Raw genomic sequence first — 18354 nt, 5'->3', positions numbered from 1 at the left:
CAGAAAGAAGATTTGCAAAACCGAGGGCACCAGGTACTGTGCCCCCATAGGTGGCAATACTTCGTAACAAGAGTGGACAAGTTTCCATAAATATCAGACGTGCGTCGACAACTTTGGTACACGCGTCCGTTACTTATGCCCTTCATTCAATACATATGATTGGATCGCGCTGTCGAAAGTTTAGGAGGAGTAGTGCGATTGGAAGTGTTGATCTTGATCCACCAGAACCACCAGGTAACTTTCAGGTACCCAGCACCAAGCGACCTCAGCTTACATCCAATTAGGCGACCAGTCGAGGCCACAAATTGCCACAGCGGATATTATTCTCAGCAGGTTTGCATGTATGTGTCCTTGTCAAGCTGCTGACGATTGCTTGTGCAGTGCTTCTTCTTCTTCTTCTTCTTCCTTTTGTCTGTAACCGTTGGTTCTATTCTGCAAAAAATAGTAACAGAGAAGGCGGTGCATTCAGGGACCAAAGTCTCCTAAATTCTGAACAGTATGACAAAACACGGCATGCGGACACCGCCTACACAAAGTTATCCAGAGTAGTTTACGTCGACCGCAACCGTGCCAAGCACGGACTACTAACTATGTTCAGAGTACTCCGTAGTATTATGTTACAGACCTCATGAAATCACACGATATTAATAATGATATAAGAACAAGACAGCTTCAGATACGACCTGAATGCCTTTGACGACTCAGTAATAGGGGAAAACAACATGTGGTGGGAGGGACACGCGGCCCGTGGGGCTCCGAGAGGCAGCGCCCCCTAAATGGTCGCCCCTGAGTGGCTGGACGGGCGGGAAACCACTCAGATCGACGCCTCTTTTATTTTCTTCAAGTACTGTTCGCCTGGGTAATCGTACCAAGATATCTGGTGTTGAGTACGTACTGTCGACACATAGATGCAGAGTAATCGATTAGCAAGCCTTGAGAAATTTTCATCAAGACATTTCGCCGTATTTTACAATCCGCAAGGCAACCCACACAATAACCCCAAGGCTTTTCACAAAAGATGGTAGTAATGAATCAAGAGGAAAAGATAAAGAACAAACACAGTGGCTACAAACATACTAAGGTACTGGAACATTCCTAGAACCTTTCTCGCCATGGACCATTCCTAATGGAGCACAATGGTGGATTTGTCCGTCCGTCGACTGGGTCCGGCGAGTCCCACTTCGTCGAGAATAGAAGAGATTATGTGTAATTGGAAAAACGAGCGGTTACGGAAATCTGTAACACTCGATGTCCTGTTTGAAGTTGATGAACGAAACGTTGATCGGCCGTTAGGACCCTGAGCAGGAGATGCGAAGAACAGAGAAAACACTTCCCAATGGACAATGTGACTATAAAACGCGTACGCAACTCTCTCGGGAAGGATCTTTATGGGTGGGATAATACACGATTCAATTTGACCGGATTCACCATAGATTCACCGTCAAGCCTGAGTTACACTCTATGGTTTTATTCTTCGTTCATCAGATAGCTTTTGGAGAGACTTGGTGCGCCGTATATGCAGATGTATGTCCTCTGTACTGTAGTACCCTTACAGTAATGTCGGAGATGATGAATTGAAGATATACACTTAACTCAACTCCTGAACGTATAGAATATTTATGTTGTAGGACATAATTCCATTGAGCACTGGCCATCGTAATTGTGATATCCTCAAGTAATTATTCAATCGTAGACCTTGAGAGGGCTCCGATAGTCGATTGGTTTGGAGGATCGGAAGGGTTTTTGTTTGAAATCGGAAATTGAAAATTACCAACCACCCGCTGTGGTGGAGAGAGGAGATCCATCCATCTGGGCGGCATTCTTCCCTTCTGTCAGGGATCTACACCAAAACAGTCCACTACTTCTCAGAGTATGTACCAATACTGAGGAAGGAAGGACTAACAGGGTTTCCAGGAATTACGAATTTTTTTTTTTTTTAAAAAAAAAAGGCGGACTAAAGTTAGAGAAAATGCGGGAGGCGTCAACAAGGCGAAGGAAGCATAATCAGCATCTTATAACTTGGAATTCCTCATTATTGACCTCTGGCTTTATTTCTATCTCTCTGCTGAACAATTTCTTTCCTCCTCTTCTCGACACCCTCGAAAACCCTACCTCGAGATTAAGGTCGGTTTCTCGACCATCGATACATCTGAAACCTCTTTGAAGTGCAGTGGAAAATTACAGCGGAGTTGAGCTTAATATTTTGCAGATTAAATTACCCAGTGGAGGAGCTTAGGCCCCATTTCAACCCGTGGTCCATTATTCGGCATTCCCACTTAGGAACACTTTCTGTCTCCTGTCTTCATCCTTTCCTCATCCATTCTCTTCATACTTCCTCCCCCTCCCTCCTCTCTTCTCTTCTTCTTTTCTCCTCCTCACCCCTCAAAGGCTCGACATCGCCCTCAAGTCCTCTTTCCTCCTCCAATTCCGATTGATCTTTTAAGCCCTGGACTCGTCGTCCAGTTGTGCTGTTTTTCTTGCTGTCGGCCTCTATACTTCCCTTCGGCTGCTGTTTCCCCATCACGACGGGGCGACCGAATAATTTCACCGGGCCTTTCAACCCGAACCACCTCCTTTTTTGTGACCGTGTCGCAGGTCTCGACGCTGCCAGACTTTCGTTGCCAGTTATTCTAGGCCGTGGAAATTTTTTTTATATAAAATTTCTATTCGCCATCTACGCTCTTTCCATCCTCAGTTCGTCGAATCTCGGCTGATTTCTCTGGTGACATTTGTGCGATAGCGGACCCAATAGACGACTTTATTCTGTCGATGTCCCTTTGATACAACCAGTGATATAATATTCTTGCTGTCGACCAGTTTCTACAATCGTTTTCATGCTTAAGAACAACTCCTTTAATAATTCGCCCAAGATGCCGATTTTCCGCACTAGGACCGTCTTCCCTCTCATCGCCCTATTTTCAATAGGCTTCTTCTTTTGGTGCATTGAGCGTTATGATCGTGCAGCGTTCCTTCGATTCAAGCATCCCGTCGACCGGGTGACTACGTCAGCTGGTACTCCTCAGATTCAGCTACAGCCATCATCAGCCCCGACGGCGAAAATGTGCGATGCGGACCCTAGTGTTATGCCTCCCCTGCCTTTCACTGAGTGGCTGCCTCGCAAGAACTATACCCGCGCGTACTTCCGTCCTCACCACGTGAGCCCTAAGACTGAATTCAGCTCGCTGGAGGAAATTGATATCCCTGTGCTCCCGCCCATGACCGTCATGGAGCGCGGTATGGTTGTCTCCCCGGACAACGAGGACGAGGATATTTCCTGCCCTCCCATCATCGATGTTAATGTAGCCGCCGACCATGACGTTGATGAGACGGACAAGCTTCTGTTTGGTTTGGCCACGACTGCTGACCGTTTGGACCGCTTGCTTCCTTCCCTCCTCTACTCCTACGGAAACACCAAGGCCGGTATCATCGTGTTGGTACCGGAATCCGACGACGACATCCCCAAGCAAGAGACCTACTTCCGTAACCGTGGCTTGGACTTGACACTCATTCAGTCCCCTCTCGATTTCACTGCTCGTTATTTCGGCTTGGTTGAGGCGTTCGCCAATCACATCCGTACCAAGCGCCCCCAGACCCAATGGGTTAGCTTCATTGACGATGACACTTTCTGGTTGTCCCTTCCCACTGTCGCCGAGGAGCTGAAGCTTTTCGATGTGACCAAGAAGCACTATATCGGCTCCCTGTCGGAAGCCCACTGGCAGGTTGACACCTTTGGTCACATTGCCTTTGGCGGTGCTGGTGTTTTCGTGTCTAAGCCTCTCCTTGACGTTCTCGAAGAATATTACGACGAATGTCAGTCCTGGGGTGAGCAGCCTGGAGACCAGAAGCTCGGACAGTGCATCCAGAGATACGGAGATACTCCCCTTACCCTTTGGCCCTCTCTTTACCAGATGGACATGAAGGGTGAGGTTGACGGCGTGTACGAGTCGGGCCGGAAGATTGAGTCCCTCCACCACTGGAACAGTTGGTACACTAAGGACGTTGTCAAGATGACGACCGTGGCAGCGGCCGCCGGTCGCCGGTCAGTGCTCCGTCGCTGGGTGTTTGACCAGGAAGAGATTGTCAATAACTCCACCGGCAAGAGCACCCGTACATTCTGGGTCTTCACCAACGGATATTCTCTCGTCAAGTACACCTATGGCGAAAACACTCCTGATGATGCCATTGACTTCGACCACACGGAGAAGACTTGGGAAGAGGATCCTCGTGGTTACGAAGAGCGTCTGGGACCTCTTCGTCCTAAGGAACACGATGGTGTCCTCAAGGACCGTTGGCTCTTGAGGGAAGCTTACGTTGTGGGTGACAATGTACACCAGTGGTACGTGCGTGAAGAGGATGAAGGCCATAGTGTCATCGAGATCGTTTGGCTTGGACCCAAGGGTGGTGGCGGTGCCGGTATCAAGGACTACAATGTCAGGAAACATCACTGATCTTTTGGTCTACGGATCGAATGAGAAACCACACAACCGATACTGAGGCTGGACCTTAGATCTGTGGAGTCTTTCCGTTCTTGCACATTATTTTCATCTTTGTTATGTTCGCTCTCTTTATTCATTTCAGGTTCTAATTGCTGTCATACCACCAAGAACGGAAGAGCACTACCCATTTACGAGATAAGGAAACAAAAAAAGGTTTTAAACTGAAGGGTGGTCCTAGATGTACCTCTTTCGTCAACTGATTCCTTCGACATCCCTATTTTTGATTGTTCATTTGCCTGGCGTTGTATCGGCGCAGTCAAAGATCGGAACTGGTGGTTTTTCAGCGAAGAGCTTATCTTGTTGTCCCTTGCTTACCTGGCTATACTCCTCTTCCAGAGGAAGTTCACGAGTCAACATCTCTTCCCATCATTTTTCTTTTTTCCTTTTTTTCCCTCTCCCTTTATCAGGAGGCTTTTTCCATGCATTTTGTAAAAATAGAATTTCCGGGCCGTTTCCGGCCCCTTGCTCTTGGAGATTAGCGCATCTGTGATTATGCAGGAATATCATGAGTCAAGTTCTAGATAGAAATTACTACCCAATTCTCATTAAGCTTCTCACTAATCACCAGCATCTACCATCTATATTCCCGTAGGATCAACGACGCGCGGTCCGTTTCAAGTAAGCGTTTCACATTAAATACCCCAATCCGGGAACCATCATCCAACGATCCACCCCACGGACCAATCACACCCACCAAGAAGCACAACATCACCATTGCACAAAACTTCTGCAATACTCCCTAACCAATTTACGGGCGTACATAATTTCCCAACAAACAAAGAAAATAGCAACAAAAAAGGGGACCTTCCCGCTCTAATTAATCTCTTTGACGCCGACTGTACGACCTGACTCTGGCCGGCTCATTTCGGATAACGGATGTATGTCGGCACCCTATGCATACGCATCTTCCTAAAACAGTATGACCTGCAGAGCACCACACTCTGTAGATCTTCCATAATACAAGCTATCTTAGTGACAAGTATGCCTAACTCCAAAACACATCTTATCAACCAGCCAGAATGCAACCCACGTATCACCAAGTCCGGCGAGACCGCAAAAGTACCTACTAAGTAATACATAAAGAAACCTATCTCATCTCATCTCATCTCTCTCCCAATCATCTAAACAATCCAACACCCTCCCGAAAGCCATAAGTGCATACTGTACATACCTTCCCCCAGAAACCATACCCATAACATTCTTCTCTCCTTTAGTTCCCCACGCCGCATCACACCAGATCCCAAGATACTACCACCTCCTACTACATATAGCCTAGCTGGCCATCAAAAAGCACAGGTGAATTCGAGAAAAGATACCTAAGGAAGAAAGTAACCCACCAGCCAGCCACCACCACCACCTACCTCACCAACCAACCAACCCGCGAAAAGCACCACTTTGATCCTAAGTATACCCATGGGGCTCACTAAGCCTCAGCTGAAACCACCGTATCGTTTCACCCCGTAGTATTGATACCATCGTATGATCTCATGTGGCGGTCATAGAGGGGAACCAACTCTATCCGTATGTTGGGCTTGTGGTTGGCCTGACGAGGCTTGTTTCGACTACATTGTTGGCGAGGTGGTAGATACTATCTGGTGATGTGGGTTTAGATGGATGTTCTGATTTGGCTGAAGATTTCTTTGGGAGGGTTTGGGGTGTATGATAGTTGTGTTTTGTTTGATATACTTCTAGGGTACGTGCTTGTCTTGTGGAAAGTGGCTGACACCTTTGTTTGGGTGGCTTGTGCTTACGGTGTCATGGTTATCAATCACACTCTGTAAGACAAACAATGATACGAGGAAAGTAAGCCGAAGTTAAGGGAATAGACAAACATTCGAAAGAGATGAGGTAGGGAAGGAGAGGGATACACAGAGACGACCCTCGTAGCAAGGACCTCTACGCGGTATCATCTCACGATCATAGATCATCTAGATATGAAGTTTGTCTAGTGACAGATTACCCAAATGGACCGAGCATCTCCTGTTTAGTAGGGAACTAACCAATTTCGACAGTCGAGTTCGAAGTTAAAAGGGGACTCATGCTCCACGAGGAATAGACCCCTCGTGGGATTGACGTGTAACTTTAGACTGCATGAAGGGGGTAAACGACGGTGGGCCATTATTGGCCGGAAGATACTGATATGGCTGGAATTATTGGAGAACTAGCAGTAATAGTGATCATGGGGGGGGTGACTGGTCATGCGAGAGTAACTCGCTCTGGGTTTTATCTCGATCAATCCTGATGCTATGCTATTTATAAAGGAAACTAGTCATGAACCATGAACGCCTGGGGTCAGATCACAATGAGGTGTGTACGGTACAGGGGGAGCGTTGCCCTTGCTTTACACTGCATCGTTCTCATGATCAGATATTGATCTCTGTTGTGCTACATGCCCTGGCGCACGGATATGATATGATAGGTATATCGTTTCTACGGATTGATCAGGTTCTGCCCTTGAGTTCGATCAGGAGTTTGGTGGTGGGGGGGAACCTTGGTTGACCGGATGGACTCGAGAAGGCATGGAATGTGCTGGAGGGCTGACTCATCGTGGGTAGGGAAGTGAAGTACGTATGTTTAGTAGTGGCAGTACCAAAATTTGGTCCTGCTGAGTCCAGCCTTGGTTTTCCTGCAGGTAAATTTGTTCCGGTCACTTTGGCTGACCCCCCGACAAATCATGTGACGACCAGAGGTCTTTTTTTGGCTTCCCTTTCTTGGTCATTTGGTCAATCATCGTCACAACAATGAGAATTTAGAAGTAATCAGGATCTTCAGGATAGGCACTTGGACAGGCTTAACCAGATAAAACTATTCACCAAGTGGAGTACACGATGGTACATGGTCAGTGGTATCAAGGTATCATTACGCGATAGTGGGGAATGTGAGTTGGCTTCCGGATCGAATCCTCGATGCCTCCCGGCGGCTGAGCCAATTATAGAGACTGCCAAGATTGGCGTGTGCTCCACCGTTGGGTCTGGACAAACTTAGTACTTTGTTACGGTCATTTACCGCCGGTGTCTTCAGCTGTTCCTCAGGAGGCTTGGAGGAGAATGAAAGTTGGAAGTGACGGGCTTTGAAGGGAAAAATGGATGTGTTTGGGGGTCCTTGTGGTCAAGCTTAGGCTCATTTAGAGTGGTCTCATTCATTGAAAATTTAGCAGCTTTACCCCGTACTGGGTTCCATGTCGTCGCGGAATTTATGGAATTCATTAACGGTGCAGGAGGATTACCCGTACCGGTGATACGGTAAGGAGGGAATGGGCCGTCCGGCACACGTGACAGACCGCCTGCCTGTCCCAACCGGCACTTTGCCTTCTTCGAACTCCTCCTCCCCGTTTCTCTTTCCTCTTCTTGTCCTGAACCCAAACCCTGCGAAGCAAACGCGTTACTCGATTTGGTCATTCTTCCTCCCCCTCAAAAGCATCATTCCTCTTTGGGCATCTGTCTTCACTTCCCCCAGATAATCCCCATTACCTGCTTCTTCACATTACTCTATCTTTTTCTTTTCTCCCTTCCCCCGTCGTTCTACCCTTGTTCCAGCCATGGCCGACATCACTGCCGTCGGTGAGGAGAACCCTTCTCCTACCCAGGATGACCTGCAGCAGGCCGCCGGTAACGGCGCCGCTGACAACCGCGGCACCAAGCGTTCTCGCATGAGCGCCGACGACGACGATGACGATGATGATAAGCCCGGTCGCGAGCGCAGAAAGATTGAAATCAAGTTCATCCAGGATAAGTCGCGTCGCCACATCACTTTCTCCAAGCGGAAGGCGGGTATCATGAAGAAGGTACGTGCTTGTCGCGTCTCCATACCCTCATTGTTTCTTTGTTTCCTCGAGTTCTCGCCCGGTCATTCCCTTTTGTTTGGGCTCAATCCACCTCTTTGATTCGCGTATAATTCAATTGTCGCGTGCATTGACCTCCCCAAATCGCTGACGATTTCATTGCGGTCGCAAAACAGGCATACGAGCTGTCGGTCCTCACGGGCACCCAAGTGCTATTGCTGGTCGTGTCTGAGACTGGTCTCGTCTATACTTTCACCACCCCCAAGCTTCAACCATTGGTGACGAAGGCCGAGGGCAAGAACCTCATCCAGGTGAGTAGTGGACTGAATTCCCCCCCGGTGACGTAAACGATGTGCCGGAACTGACACCTTCTCTCATGATAGGCCTGTCTCAATGCCCCCGATCCCACCACCAATGAGAACGGTGTCGAGGCCGGTGATGTGCCAACAGAGGCGCCAGAGGATGTCGCCGCCGCCCACAACAATGTCAATGCCCAGCAGCAGAACATTCCTCGCCCTGCGGGCATGCACCCAGGCTACATGACCAACGAACAGCAGCAGCAGATGGCCTACTACCAAAATCTTCAGCAGCAACAGCAAGCTGGTGGGCAGTACCCCGGAATGCCTGTGGGCAACCGGATGCCGCCCCAGCATCAACCCACTGCATAAACGGTGGTCCTTGCTTCTGCGTAATATGTCTTCAGAAGCCGCGGAATCCAGATGTTTGTTGTTTCGCGTCTTCGTTAACTTCAACATGTGCACCTCCGCACCATCGGCCTTCCTTTGATACCCAGCGAAATCTGAATTCTCTTGCCCCGCAATTGACGCTCTAAATGCGGTTTCCGTCGTATACCAGCAACATAACATGAACACCAAAGGTGCCTTAACTTGTAACCTGTGTATATCATGAGCCGTTGATTCAACGTTGAGGAGTCTGCGGCACCGTTCTTGTGCTGGCAAGATTCCGATTCTCTTTATTCCGAGGTCATACAAAACCAAGGCTTAAAAATGAAAAGACAAAAAAAAATTCGGAAAAAAAAGTTCAACTGACGATGAAACACGAAGGATGCAAGCGCTTGGTTCTGGGTTCCGAAGCTATTAATTGTTTTCTTCACGTTCATCTAATTATCTGCTAGACGACAAGTGGAAGTGGCGGTGTTACTGGTGCTTTTCATCTCTTCTCTTTACTCCTGGCGAAGTGGTTTTCCTTACAATGTTTTTTATCCATAATTTGTGTTTCAACCTGCTTTGACTAATTCCCGACTTATCTTTATCTGTCTATTTCCCCCCTTTGCGTCGTGTGTGTTCCTTGCATAAGTCCCGGTCAACGCTGGTTTACCCGACCAGTGAAATTCGATTGCTCAGGGAGCAGTACCTCAGGACATGCATGTAGGAATCGGACATGAATTTCCTTGCTTTGATTTGATTGAGTAACTGATGCGATATTGCAATGGGTTCCCCTTCACCGGGTAGGAAGTATGTCTCATGTATGGTACGGAGAAAATTGGAGCTCTTCTTTTGTCTCATTTTTTAACGAAACAAACAAGGGATACAGTACTCCCTACGCATAATATTATTTATTTCCACTGGATTTTGGTCAAATCTTCCAATCTCAGTCTGGAACTTGTAGTCCATTCCATAGGTAGTTTGTAAGAACGAATACTCAAAATGAAAACCCAGTCAGGAAGTCTACCGCCAATCTAACTAATCCAAGGTATCATCATCCGCGCTATGATATAAAAGATAAATAAAGTTAAAGGAAAAACCAAATCCGTCACACACGGGTAGCCAGTAACCCTCCCCAAATCCAAAGGTCACTCAACATGCCAGCCTTGACTAGTCCCGATAGAGTAGATCAAAACCGAGCAAGCATGGAGATAGGATGGATGGGCAATCCACGCTGTGTTTGACTATGGTTTATAAGCAGGAATAAGGTATTGTGATGTAATATACAATGGGATATGGGAAGGTCAGTCTTTGGCTCTTGGTCCACTGGTTAACAGAATGCAAGGAAATTATCTATCAGTATGATTGTCCGGGTTGTGTTCGGGATCATTATGAGTTCTTTGGTCGCTTCCCCGTTGGCCACCGGTTAAGCGAGAGAGGTACCGTAGACCGGTTCGCCATGCGGTTCCAAGAGCGCCACTGCTCGTGCCTGCGAGGGGCGTTGCGTCTGTGTCGGTGGGTGGTGGTGGTTCACGGGAGGATGGAGCTTCGGAGCGGTTGTCCTGGGTTCCGTATCCGAGACCAGAGATGTCGAAGAAAGAAGGGCCGCCGGCATAGGTGCGCCGTTTTTGTGGGGGTCGACGGTTGTCGGGGGATGGTGCTGAGGTTCTTCGTTGGTGTCCAGGTTGGAAGACGGATGGTCGGACTTTGCGGGGATTCCAGGTCTGATGGCTGAGGGGGCTAGTTGATGAGTGGCGTTGTCCGCGTAGGGAGGCGTCTTTCAGGGTGATGGACTTGGTTTTTCCTCTTGGTTGGCTTTTAAACGGGTCGGCAGACAGACGTTTGAGTAATGGTGTTCGGGAGTCCGGGTCAGCGTAATCAAAATCCGACTCGTCGAGCTCCGCCCAGATGGATGCGGGATCCATGTCCGCGGAACTCCCTTGAGGGGTGAGTAGAGGTAAGCTGGGGGTTCGTCGGTGGGAAGCTCTACGGTGAGAGGCTTTCCATAAAAGAGGCTCGCGCTCCCCGGTCTGGTCTTCTTCGTCTTCCAGTCCCAGTTCAAGGGACGAGCGAGGGTGTTCCTCAACAACAGCCATTCCGGGACCCAGTGCGGTCTGAGATGGGCCGACAACTGTCACAGCGGCATGACTATCGATGACCTCTAGCCTCCATGAGAGACACATCACACCGCTTAGCAACACAAGAGTACCCAATGCGATAAGTCCAGCATGAAGTCCAGTCAACTGAGACATCTGACGAAAATATATAAGACCGTCTAGAATGGCAATGATGTTATAAATGCAAAAGACAAACGGATAGAGGACGCTCGTGCTGCACAGCTTCAGGCCTCGGTGTAGGTAGAAGAGTTGTGTGAGAGAAAGGGTGATCATTGCAATCAAAATTACCCATGACTGCCATCTGTTGAACTGATTCACACGATCCACGACCGTCCGCACAAGCAGTTCAACTGCTGATTTTGCCAAAAGTAAAGCGTGCGCTGATAGAATCCCGCTTACTAGTCCACAGCATAACCCGCGTATTAGCCGAGAGCGGCCTGGGGTCAGTTGTAGATGCGGCACATAAGAATGGCGGGAACTCGAGTGTTTTGAACGCAATGGAGACGCGAAGTACTTCAAAAGTCGTGAACCGAGTAAGATGACCAGCACCAGTACAGCAGTCCCAGCCATCCAAAGAATGAAATTCCAACGCTGGAGGAGTTCTAGGAGTTGATCGAGGGTGTGTGCAGGCTCCCCAATCGCCCCGAAGGTCGCTATGAGAAGAGCGCCGATACAGACCAGGATGGTACCTATGAGGGAGTATCTGGTGAACGCTTCCCCCAGAATCAAGGTTGCAAATACCGTATTAAAGACGAGCCCGGACTGTTCATAGCCTTGTTAGCAAGGCTCTGGGGATCCGAGTATGGGGAGACACTGACAGCTTGGAGAGTCGATAATACCGGAAGCGGAAGTGTGGTGATTTGTATAGTACTCCCAACGATGTTCGAAATGACAAACATTAGCATGCCCAGCTGCAGAAAATCAGTACTACCCTCGTCGTTTTGCAAGTCTCAGCATACCTGCCATCTTCGACGCTTGTATGGTGGCCGGCGGAGATCGTAGGGGTGTTTCTCGTCCTCGAGGATATGCGATTTGCGCTGGAGTGTCAATCCAATGGCCTGGAGACTGGTCGAAACCAGTCCAACAACAACTCCAACCTATTACCGCAGTTCTAGTCAGTACATTGAGTAAACTATACGCCGAGATATATCGTTCGCGTGGAAAACAGACCGCGACACTCCCCTGTGGGGACAGGTCACCTAAATTACCCATCACGAGTATCTTCATGCATTGGTCGTTAAGTGGGGGACGGTAGACCAGACTCCGCAACACATTAAAAGGGTTTCGGCAAGATTCGAAGTACAGTCGCCATATTCTAGAAAGGAAAGCAGCAAGGAAGTGACAGAGTTGGCCGGGGAATAAATGGGAGGCTCAGGGCGATGTAGTTGAGACAAGTCGAATGACCGGAGTGATCTCATGGGGTGCGGGCGGGAAGCCGTCAGGTAGTTCCTGAGGCGCCAAACTCGCTATGGCCAACTGACCCGATCGTCACCAGATCCGCTGCGTACAACCTCCCCCCATTCACCTGCTGCTTGTTTAGAGCTCTCCCCTCCCTGGCCCCGCCAACTATTTGCACCGGTAGGCATTCCTCCCACTCTATTTTTATCTTTCTCTCGATCCCTGGTAATTTCTGTGCCCCATCGTCCTGGAATCCAATGCTGACTAGGTCATTGTCCCGAAACCCCCAGAAAGCACCTCCGCATCGGGAAGCTTGACTTGCGCTACCTGGTCCCCACGTCCTTCGACTCCCTCTAATACCGAGATTCTGATATCATTCGATATTGCTAGCCAAGATGTCGCAAAGCCATGCCCTTTCCGACGATCAGGTACGCTACCTCCGAAGCATGAGATGCGTGTTATCCCCCGAGCTTATATCGTCTACGAACAGGTCGCGGGTGAGCTCCGCAAGATGACGGCCTTCATCCGGCAGGAAGCGCTGGAGAAGGCCCGTGAGATCGAACTGAAAGCCGATGAAGAGTTTGCGATTGAGAAGTCAAAGCTCGTCCGTCAGGAAACCGCTGCCATCGACACACTGTACGAGAAGAAATTCAAGCAGGCTGCCATGTCCCAACAGATCACCCGCTCCACCCTTTCAAACCGTACTCGTCTCCGTGTCCTTTCTTCTCGTCAGGAGCTTCTTGATGAGCTGTTCCAGCAGGCTCGTGATAAGATTTCCAGCATCGCATCTAAGGATGCTAAGAAGTATGAAACTGTTCTGCAGGGACTGATTCTCGAGGGCTTGTACGCTCTTAATGAGGAGAAGGTGGCCATTCGTGTGAGGGCGAAGGACACTGACGCAGCTAAGAAGGCGATTGAGGAAGCGCAGAAGGTGTTCAAGGAGAAGGTTGGCAAGGATGTTACTGTGGAGGTAGATGAGGCTGAGCCTCTGCCGGAGGGATCGTAAGTCTTGTTCTTTGTTTCCACTTTCGGTCGTACTATACCTAACGCATGATCTGCAGTGCTGGAGGTGTGGTCATTATCGGCGGTCAGGGTACGATCGAGCTCAACAACACTTTCGAGGAGCGCCTGCGGTTGCTCGAGATCGATGCTCTTCCCGCCGTGAGGGAAACACTATTCGGAAAGAACCAGAACCGGAGGTTCTACGATTAGACTTATACCTGTCCTATTATTGATTTTGCGCCAAGTCCGTTATCGCTGATTCTTGTATCTATGTCTCTTTGATTAACGCTCCGCGTGCGGAGAACAGCATAGCCCTGTCTACAGTCTCTTACTATTCTCCAGTAAAGTTTACCTACGTTTCAAGTTACCCTTCATTACGATCGATTGGCAGTGTTATAGTAGAATCACTGGCTGCTGCTATCGAGATCATATCAGTCATGATTCCCTTCCATCATTAAATAGTTTTAGATTGTCTGGTCATGCTCCTGGCTGGCCATTTCAATTATAGTAGCTCTAACATTTATCAACCTCTTGCACTAGAATCACTTTGGCATCCGTTGTGATAAAGGTCAGTGTACAGCCTGGATATACTTCCCACGCAAAGAAAAATAGATGTAGGGCCATGAGGCTAGTCAAGGACTAGCCGTCATGGCGAAGCTTCTGGTTGTTGGGTGGGAGTTTCAGGGTCTTGTTTAATCTTGATCTTCCACGGGTCAAAAACTTTTTTGTTCTGGCTATCAGCCCCATTCTCTCCGAATATTGACCTCTTTGGACGTGGCTTGGTCCTGACAGAGTATATGATGCGGTAGTGCAAGGCTTCAAGGGCTTCTTTCGCTAGGGTCCGCTTGAGATGGGATGCACCCGAATCCTCAATGGAGGTGAATATTCTCTTGATCCGGTCCGCGAGCGCATCAACCTCAGAGTTGAATTCCCGCTCCGCATCTTTGCTCGAAAAGTCCACGCCGGACCAGCCGGAATCGATAGCAATATTGAGGACAGTAGTTATAGCCATAAGTTCCCCATAGTCGTATTCAGGTTGGCCTTTCATCTTATATCTCTTCACGTCAAATCGTTTGTCTTTCAAAACGTCAATTATTCTTCTTAAATAACCCATCACGTCCGGCTCTTCGGCTAGGGAAGAAGGATCGCTCGTCAAGAACGCGACGGCAAGACGGCATCGCAGCATTGCAATCCAGCTTGATGTTGGCAAGATGTGTGTCAGAAGACGGCTCTGGAATACAGCATCTTTGATGGTTTCATAGGCAGATGTGCACACCCGATATACCTAGATTCGTCAGTGAATATCTCTGTATATTGTAGCACAAAATAAGTAGTCCTACCAAGTTATCCGCCGTTTCTTCGGGGATACTCTCCAACACCGCAATTATAGTTCTTTCCAATTCCGAGCAAACCATAGGGTCGCGAGTCAATGAGATGTCGAGTGAAAGACGGAAAAGAATACTAAGTATGTGTTCTCTAGTCTCGTCAGAGAACCTATCAGAATGTTAGTGGCTGTTTCATTATGGCGCAACTCAATACTCACAGATCTGCTGCTCCACGCAGCAGGTTTAAGATAGCCAGCAAAGCAGCTTGGTGCTGCGGAGCTGCTCGCAGCGAACTATCTGCGTTCTGTTAGTCATATGGAAGAGTAAAACGAGCAGAAACACGGGCTAGCCTCACTTTTGGGGATTGCGTCTGGAACTATAACTTCGGAGAATGTCAAAGCCTTCGGACTTGCTCCCATCCTTTGAAAAATGGCATCAATGCTGTCCGGCCGCACGAGTGACTGTATACGTTCCGCAGTAGTGTTCTTTAAAGTGCTTCAGTAGAAGGACCTTTTTCACTCAACATATAGCTTGACAAACCTTAAATGCCCGGCAATAAGCGTTCCTCAGAGTATCTCGAGGCTCTGAAGGTACTAGAGGATGTAAGCGTAAAGCTAAACTCAGGGTTCCATGTCAACAAACCAGAATTAAGTATCCACACAACTAACTCGTCAGGCAGGAGCCCCCTTGACAATGCGAAATCAACAGAGCCTGAATGGAATGCTCGCTCTCTTGACTCGGGATCTGCGAACGGGTTAGAGACGGAACCCGAAACACTACTTTTCGAACGAACCTCTTAGCACAGAAAGACTTGACTTTGCTGGTATACAGTTCCGTGGAAACGCCGGAGGAGGAGCTAATTCACTGCCATGGTCGAAGAAAAACCATGATTTTTCCATGTCAAATGCTTCCGTTCTCCGAACAGCATCAAGTAAGCGTCGCAACCCCGTTTCATCATTCTGACTGTCGAGAGCCGACGTCAGAATACCTTCGTGTAACTGTTGTAAGCCCGGAGCCGCCTCAGACTTTGACGCGGCCTTCCGGGCATTCTCCTCTTCTAAAGTGGCCCTGAGCTTTGCAATGCTCGCCTCAGTCTCATTATCATCGACTGCCTGAGTAACAAGACTATCAATGGAGTGCTTGTAGTTCGGGGCGGAAACGCGACTCAGCGAAAACCTTCTGGGTTTCACGTCGTCTCTTGACGGCCGGGAACGCAAAGTCCTTCCGTGGCTAGAAGAATCATTGTTGGTTTCCTCATTTGTAGAGGTATCGTCTGGTTTCGCAAATTTCAGAAAAAGAGAGGTTGGATCTTCAAAAGCCTCGCTTGTATCCGTATCTTCACCGTCGGAGCTGATTACAACTTCTCTTCCGTTTCTAACAACGCGCTGGGCTAAGTTGAAGCTTGGTGGTAATGTTGGATCAGAAGCTGCGGGTTCAGTGTTTTGAGTGCTTGGTTGGTGCTGTGAATTTTCTGTAGAATCTGTGACAGAGAGTAACAATGACTGTTTCAATTGCAATGCTGGACCGTCTGGAGTTTGTGGAGATCCACCATTTGTTACAAAGGACGACGGCGGTTCAGTGAGGGGAGAAGACTGAGAACTCTCGGCAGGAGTTTCGCTTGGATCCTGGTACCGGGAGTCTCTGCTAGCTGAAAAATCTGGCCGTTTGAAATAATTCTTGATGCTGGAACGTTGAGACATGCCGGATATTCTGAAGGAAGTTTGATATGGAAATTGGCCCGCATGCACGGCTCCCGATAGCTAGACATCTTGGCGCTAAACCTTGAGTGGAGAGAGGTTAGGTTCGGCGCTAGCCAATAAAATGACACCTATTGCGGGTAAATGAGGTACCTCCCAAAGTATACCTATGCTATAGACTACATACGTCCAAATATGGATTATTTTTGCTTTGAATGAAGTTAATAACTGCTTCTAGATCTTTCCCATTGCTTACACAACTATATATCTCTCTAGGGCAAACTAAAGTCGGAAATTTCTGCTATGTCATACAGGTTAGTTTCGTTATACGGTCGTTCAGAGCCATTCTATGTGAGACGCAATATTCATCACCCCTTCAAACTAGCTTTCTAAAACGACTGACCTTCTCGCGCTAAGATTTCTTACTTTAATTCTTTGGCTATTCTCAGTGCCTTTTTCTATCCTCATTTTGTGGATATGCATGTCTGTCTTTGTTCAACATGGAGGAGACCTTTATGCAGCATTCGTAGTAGCAAGTATATGAATTTTATTCGCGATCCTCAAGGCATCGAACATAACGGTGGATTTAGACCCACTTAACAGATTTTATAGCTAGCTCATCGTATGGAAAGTCATATCTTGTTTTTAATTGGACTCAATATAGTAGCGATACCCCGGGCTTTGTGCTAGATCTGCTCCTCGAATGAAATATATATAGCCATCTAACGCCACCCTCAATTCCCCCGAGATTCTCCACCAACTTGATACCACAGTTATACTAAGACAGAAAAAATTGAAGGCAATGACTTATAAATATCATGCTATTCCTACGTCCTAGAATTGGGCACCGATAAAAGCAAATGATGAATTTTTGCGTGGATAGAAACCCATATACTTACAATTACGATTAAACACCAGGTCCTCAGTTACCTCATTAAGTGTCTCCTTTTCTCTGTCGACGTAATCTGAAGCCCGGGAAGACTTTATGTGTATATATATTGAAGTATGCTATAGGGGAGAAGCAAGCATAATAGGCTCATCTAAAAGGTATGATTGAGAGTCTCTCAGCAGAAATATAGACCACATAAGGGGTTTTTTTTTACCTCCTTGGGCAAAATGAAACTGTATATGAGACGCCATCTTATAATTCTTTAGTTTACTCCGTATAGTCGCTCCATATCTCATTATGATCCACTGAGCAGGAAAGGAGTTCAATTTGTGACAGAGCAGAACTTTGATAATAAGGTATAGGCTTGGCATCTAATTGAAGGAATTATACATAACTAGCAGGCATCGAGAACGGTAGGAAAAGCATAAATAAGAATTAAATAAAGAATTTCCATAAGGATGTTAATTCCGATCAGTGTAAAGTTCGATAATCGTGATTTTTGGGCAATAGTCACTCAGTATTCGAAGCCAATTACCGCTTCTGGTAGAATTAGTCCCTTTAGGAGCTTCATCCCGACGCCCTACGTAACTTCATGTCCCCACCTTGCCAGGAAGGACATTTCGATCCTGAGAAACCCTTCTCAGGATACCTCCTGGTATTTACAGCAGGGCTCACCTGTTTGTGTTGCGACAACAATGTAGGGAATATGCTGTACGGAGTACTACTAAAATAGTAGGAGTAGCGCTTCAGGTTACATTACTGCCTAAGGTATGGAGAACCTGCTCGGAACACCTACGGGGTACAGATACTTGCAGTCGACTTGTCTTGCCTAATCGTGCACTGCCCCCCCTTTTAAGCTGTAGATTGCTTATCGAGCCTGAAATTTTCCACCTGTCGTCTGTATCAGGAAAAGTTTAGGGGTAGAGAAAAGTGCAGATCTGGCTTACTGTACACTTTGCACTTTATTCCCCACAGCAGTTCGCG

General features: G+C 47.8%; 6 protein-coding genes across 6 annotated transcripts; 4 read left to right on the top strand and 2 right to left on the bottom strand.

Moving 5' to 3' along the window:
- Positions 1-2834: 2834 nt before the first annotated feature.
- F9C07_8777 (uncharacterized protein) lies at positions 2835-4448 on the top strand (the record flags this gene model as incomplete). The annotated part of the gene is made up of 1 exon (XM_041286490.2): positions 2835-4448. One exon carries the CDS (start codon positions 2835-2837, stop codon positions 4446-4448), a length of 1614 nt encoding a protein of 537 aa, XP_041147974.2.
- A 113-nt stretch (positions 4449-4561) lies between these two features.
- F9C07_1683747 (uncharacterized protein) lies at positions 4562-5179 on the top strand. Its single transcript, XM_071508313.1, has one exon. The coding sequence runs from the start codon at positions 4675-4677 to the stop codon at positions 4984-4986; it is 312 nt and encodes a 103-aa protein (XP_071364533.1). The 5' UTR covers positions 4562-4674; the 3' UTR covers positions 4987-5179.
- A 2855-nt stretch (positions 5180-8034) lies between these two features.
- F9C07_8776 (regulator of arginine metabolism) lies at positions 8035-8945 on the top strand (the record flags this gene model as incomplete). Its single annotated transcript, XM_041293127.1, has 3 exons — positions 8035-8280; positions 8454-8588; positions 8661-8945. The coding sequence occupies 3 exons, from the start codon at positions 8035-8037 to the stop codon at positions 8943-8945; spliced, it is 666 nt and encodes a 221-aa protein (XP_041147973.1).
- A 1102-nt stretch (positions 8946-10047) lies between these two features.
- On the bottom strand, positions 10048-12597 carry F9C07_1683385 (uncharacterized protein). The gene is made up of 4 exons (XM_041293118.2): positions 12230-12597; positions 12019-12156; positions 11878-11970; positions 10048-11821 (listed from the first exon to the last, which is right to left on the bottom strand). Exons 1-4 carry the CDS (start codon positions 12284-12286, stop codon positions 10292-10294), a joined length of 1818 nt encoding a protein of 605 aa, XP_041147972.2. The 5' UTR covers positions 12287-12597; the 3' UTR covers positions 10048-10291.
- A 20-nt stretch (positions 12598-12617) lies between these two features.
- On the top strand, positions 12618-13669 carry F9C07_8774 (vacuolar H+-ATPase V1 sector, subunit E; the record flags this gene model as incomplete). Its single annotated transcript, XM_041293126.2, has 4 exons — positions 12618-12682; positions 12748-12885; positions 12948-13459; positions 13519-13669. Exons 2-4 carry the CDS (start codon positions 12853-12855, stop codon positions 13667-13669), a joined length of 696 nt encoding a protein of 231 aa, XP_041147971.1. The 5' UTR covers positions 12618-12682; positions 12748-12852.
- A 115-nt stretch (positions 13670-13784) lies between these two features.
- On the bottom strand, positions 13785-17124 carry F9C07_1683383 (uncharacterized protein). The gene is made up of 7 exons (XM_071508312.1): positions 15578-17124; positions 15427-15528; positions 15325-15377; positions 15140-15269; positions 15003-15081; positions 14800-14953; positions 13785-14744 (listed from the first exon to the last, which is right to left on the bottom strand). The coding sequence occupies exons 1-7, from the start codon at positions 16482-16484 to the stop codon at positions 14106-14108; spliced, it is 2064 nt and encodes a 687-aa protein (XP_071364532.1). The 5' UTR covers positions 16485-17124; the 3' UTR covers positions 13785-14105.
- Positions 17125-18354: the final 1230 nt, after the last annotated feature.

Source organism: Aspergillus flavus, chromosome 5 (assembly GCF_009017415.1).
Source record: "Aspergillus flavus chromosome 5, complete sequence".
Classification (NCBI taxonomy): Eukaryota; Fungi; Ascomycota; class Eurotiomycetes; order Eurotiales; family Aspergillaceae; genus Aspergillus; species Aspergillus flavus.
This window is presented reverse-complemented; position numbering and strand designations above follow the sequence as displayed.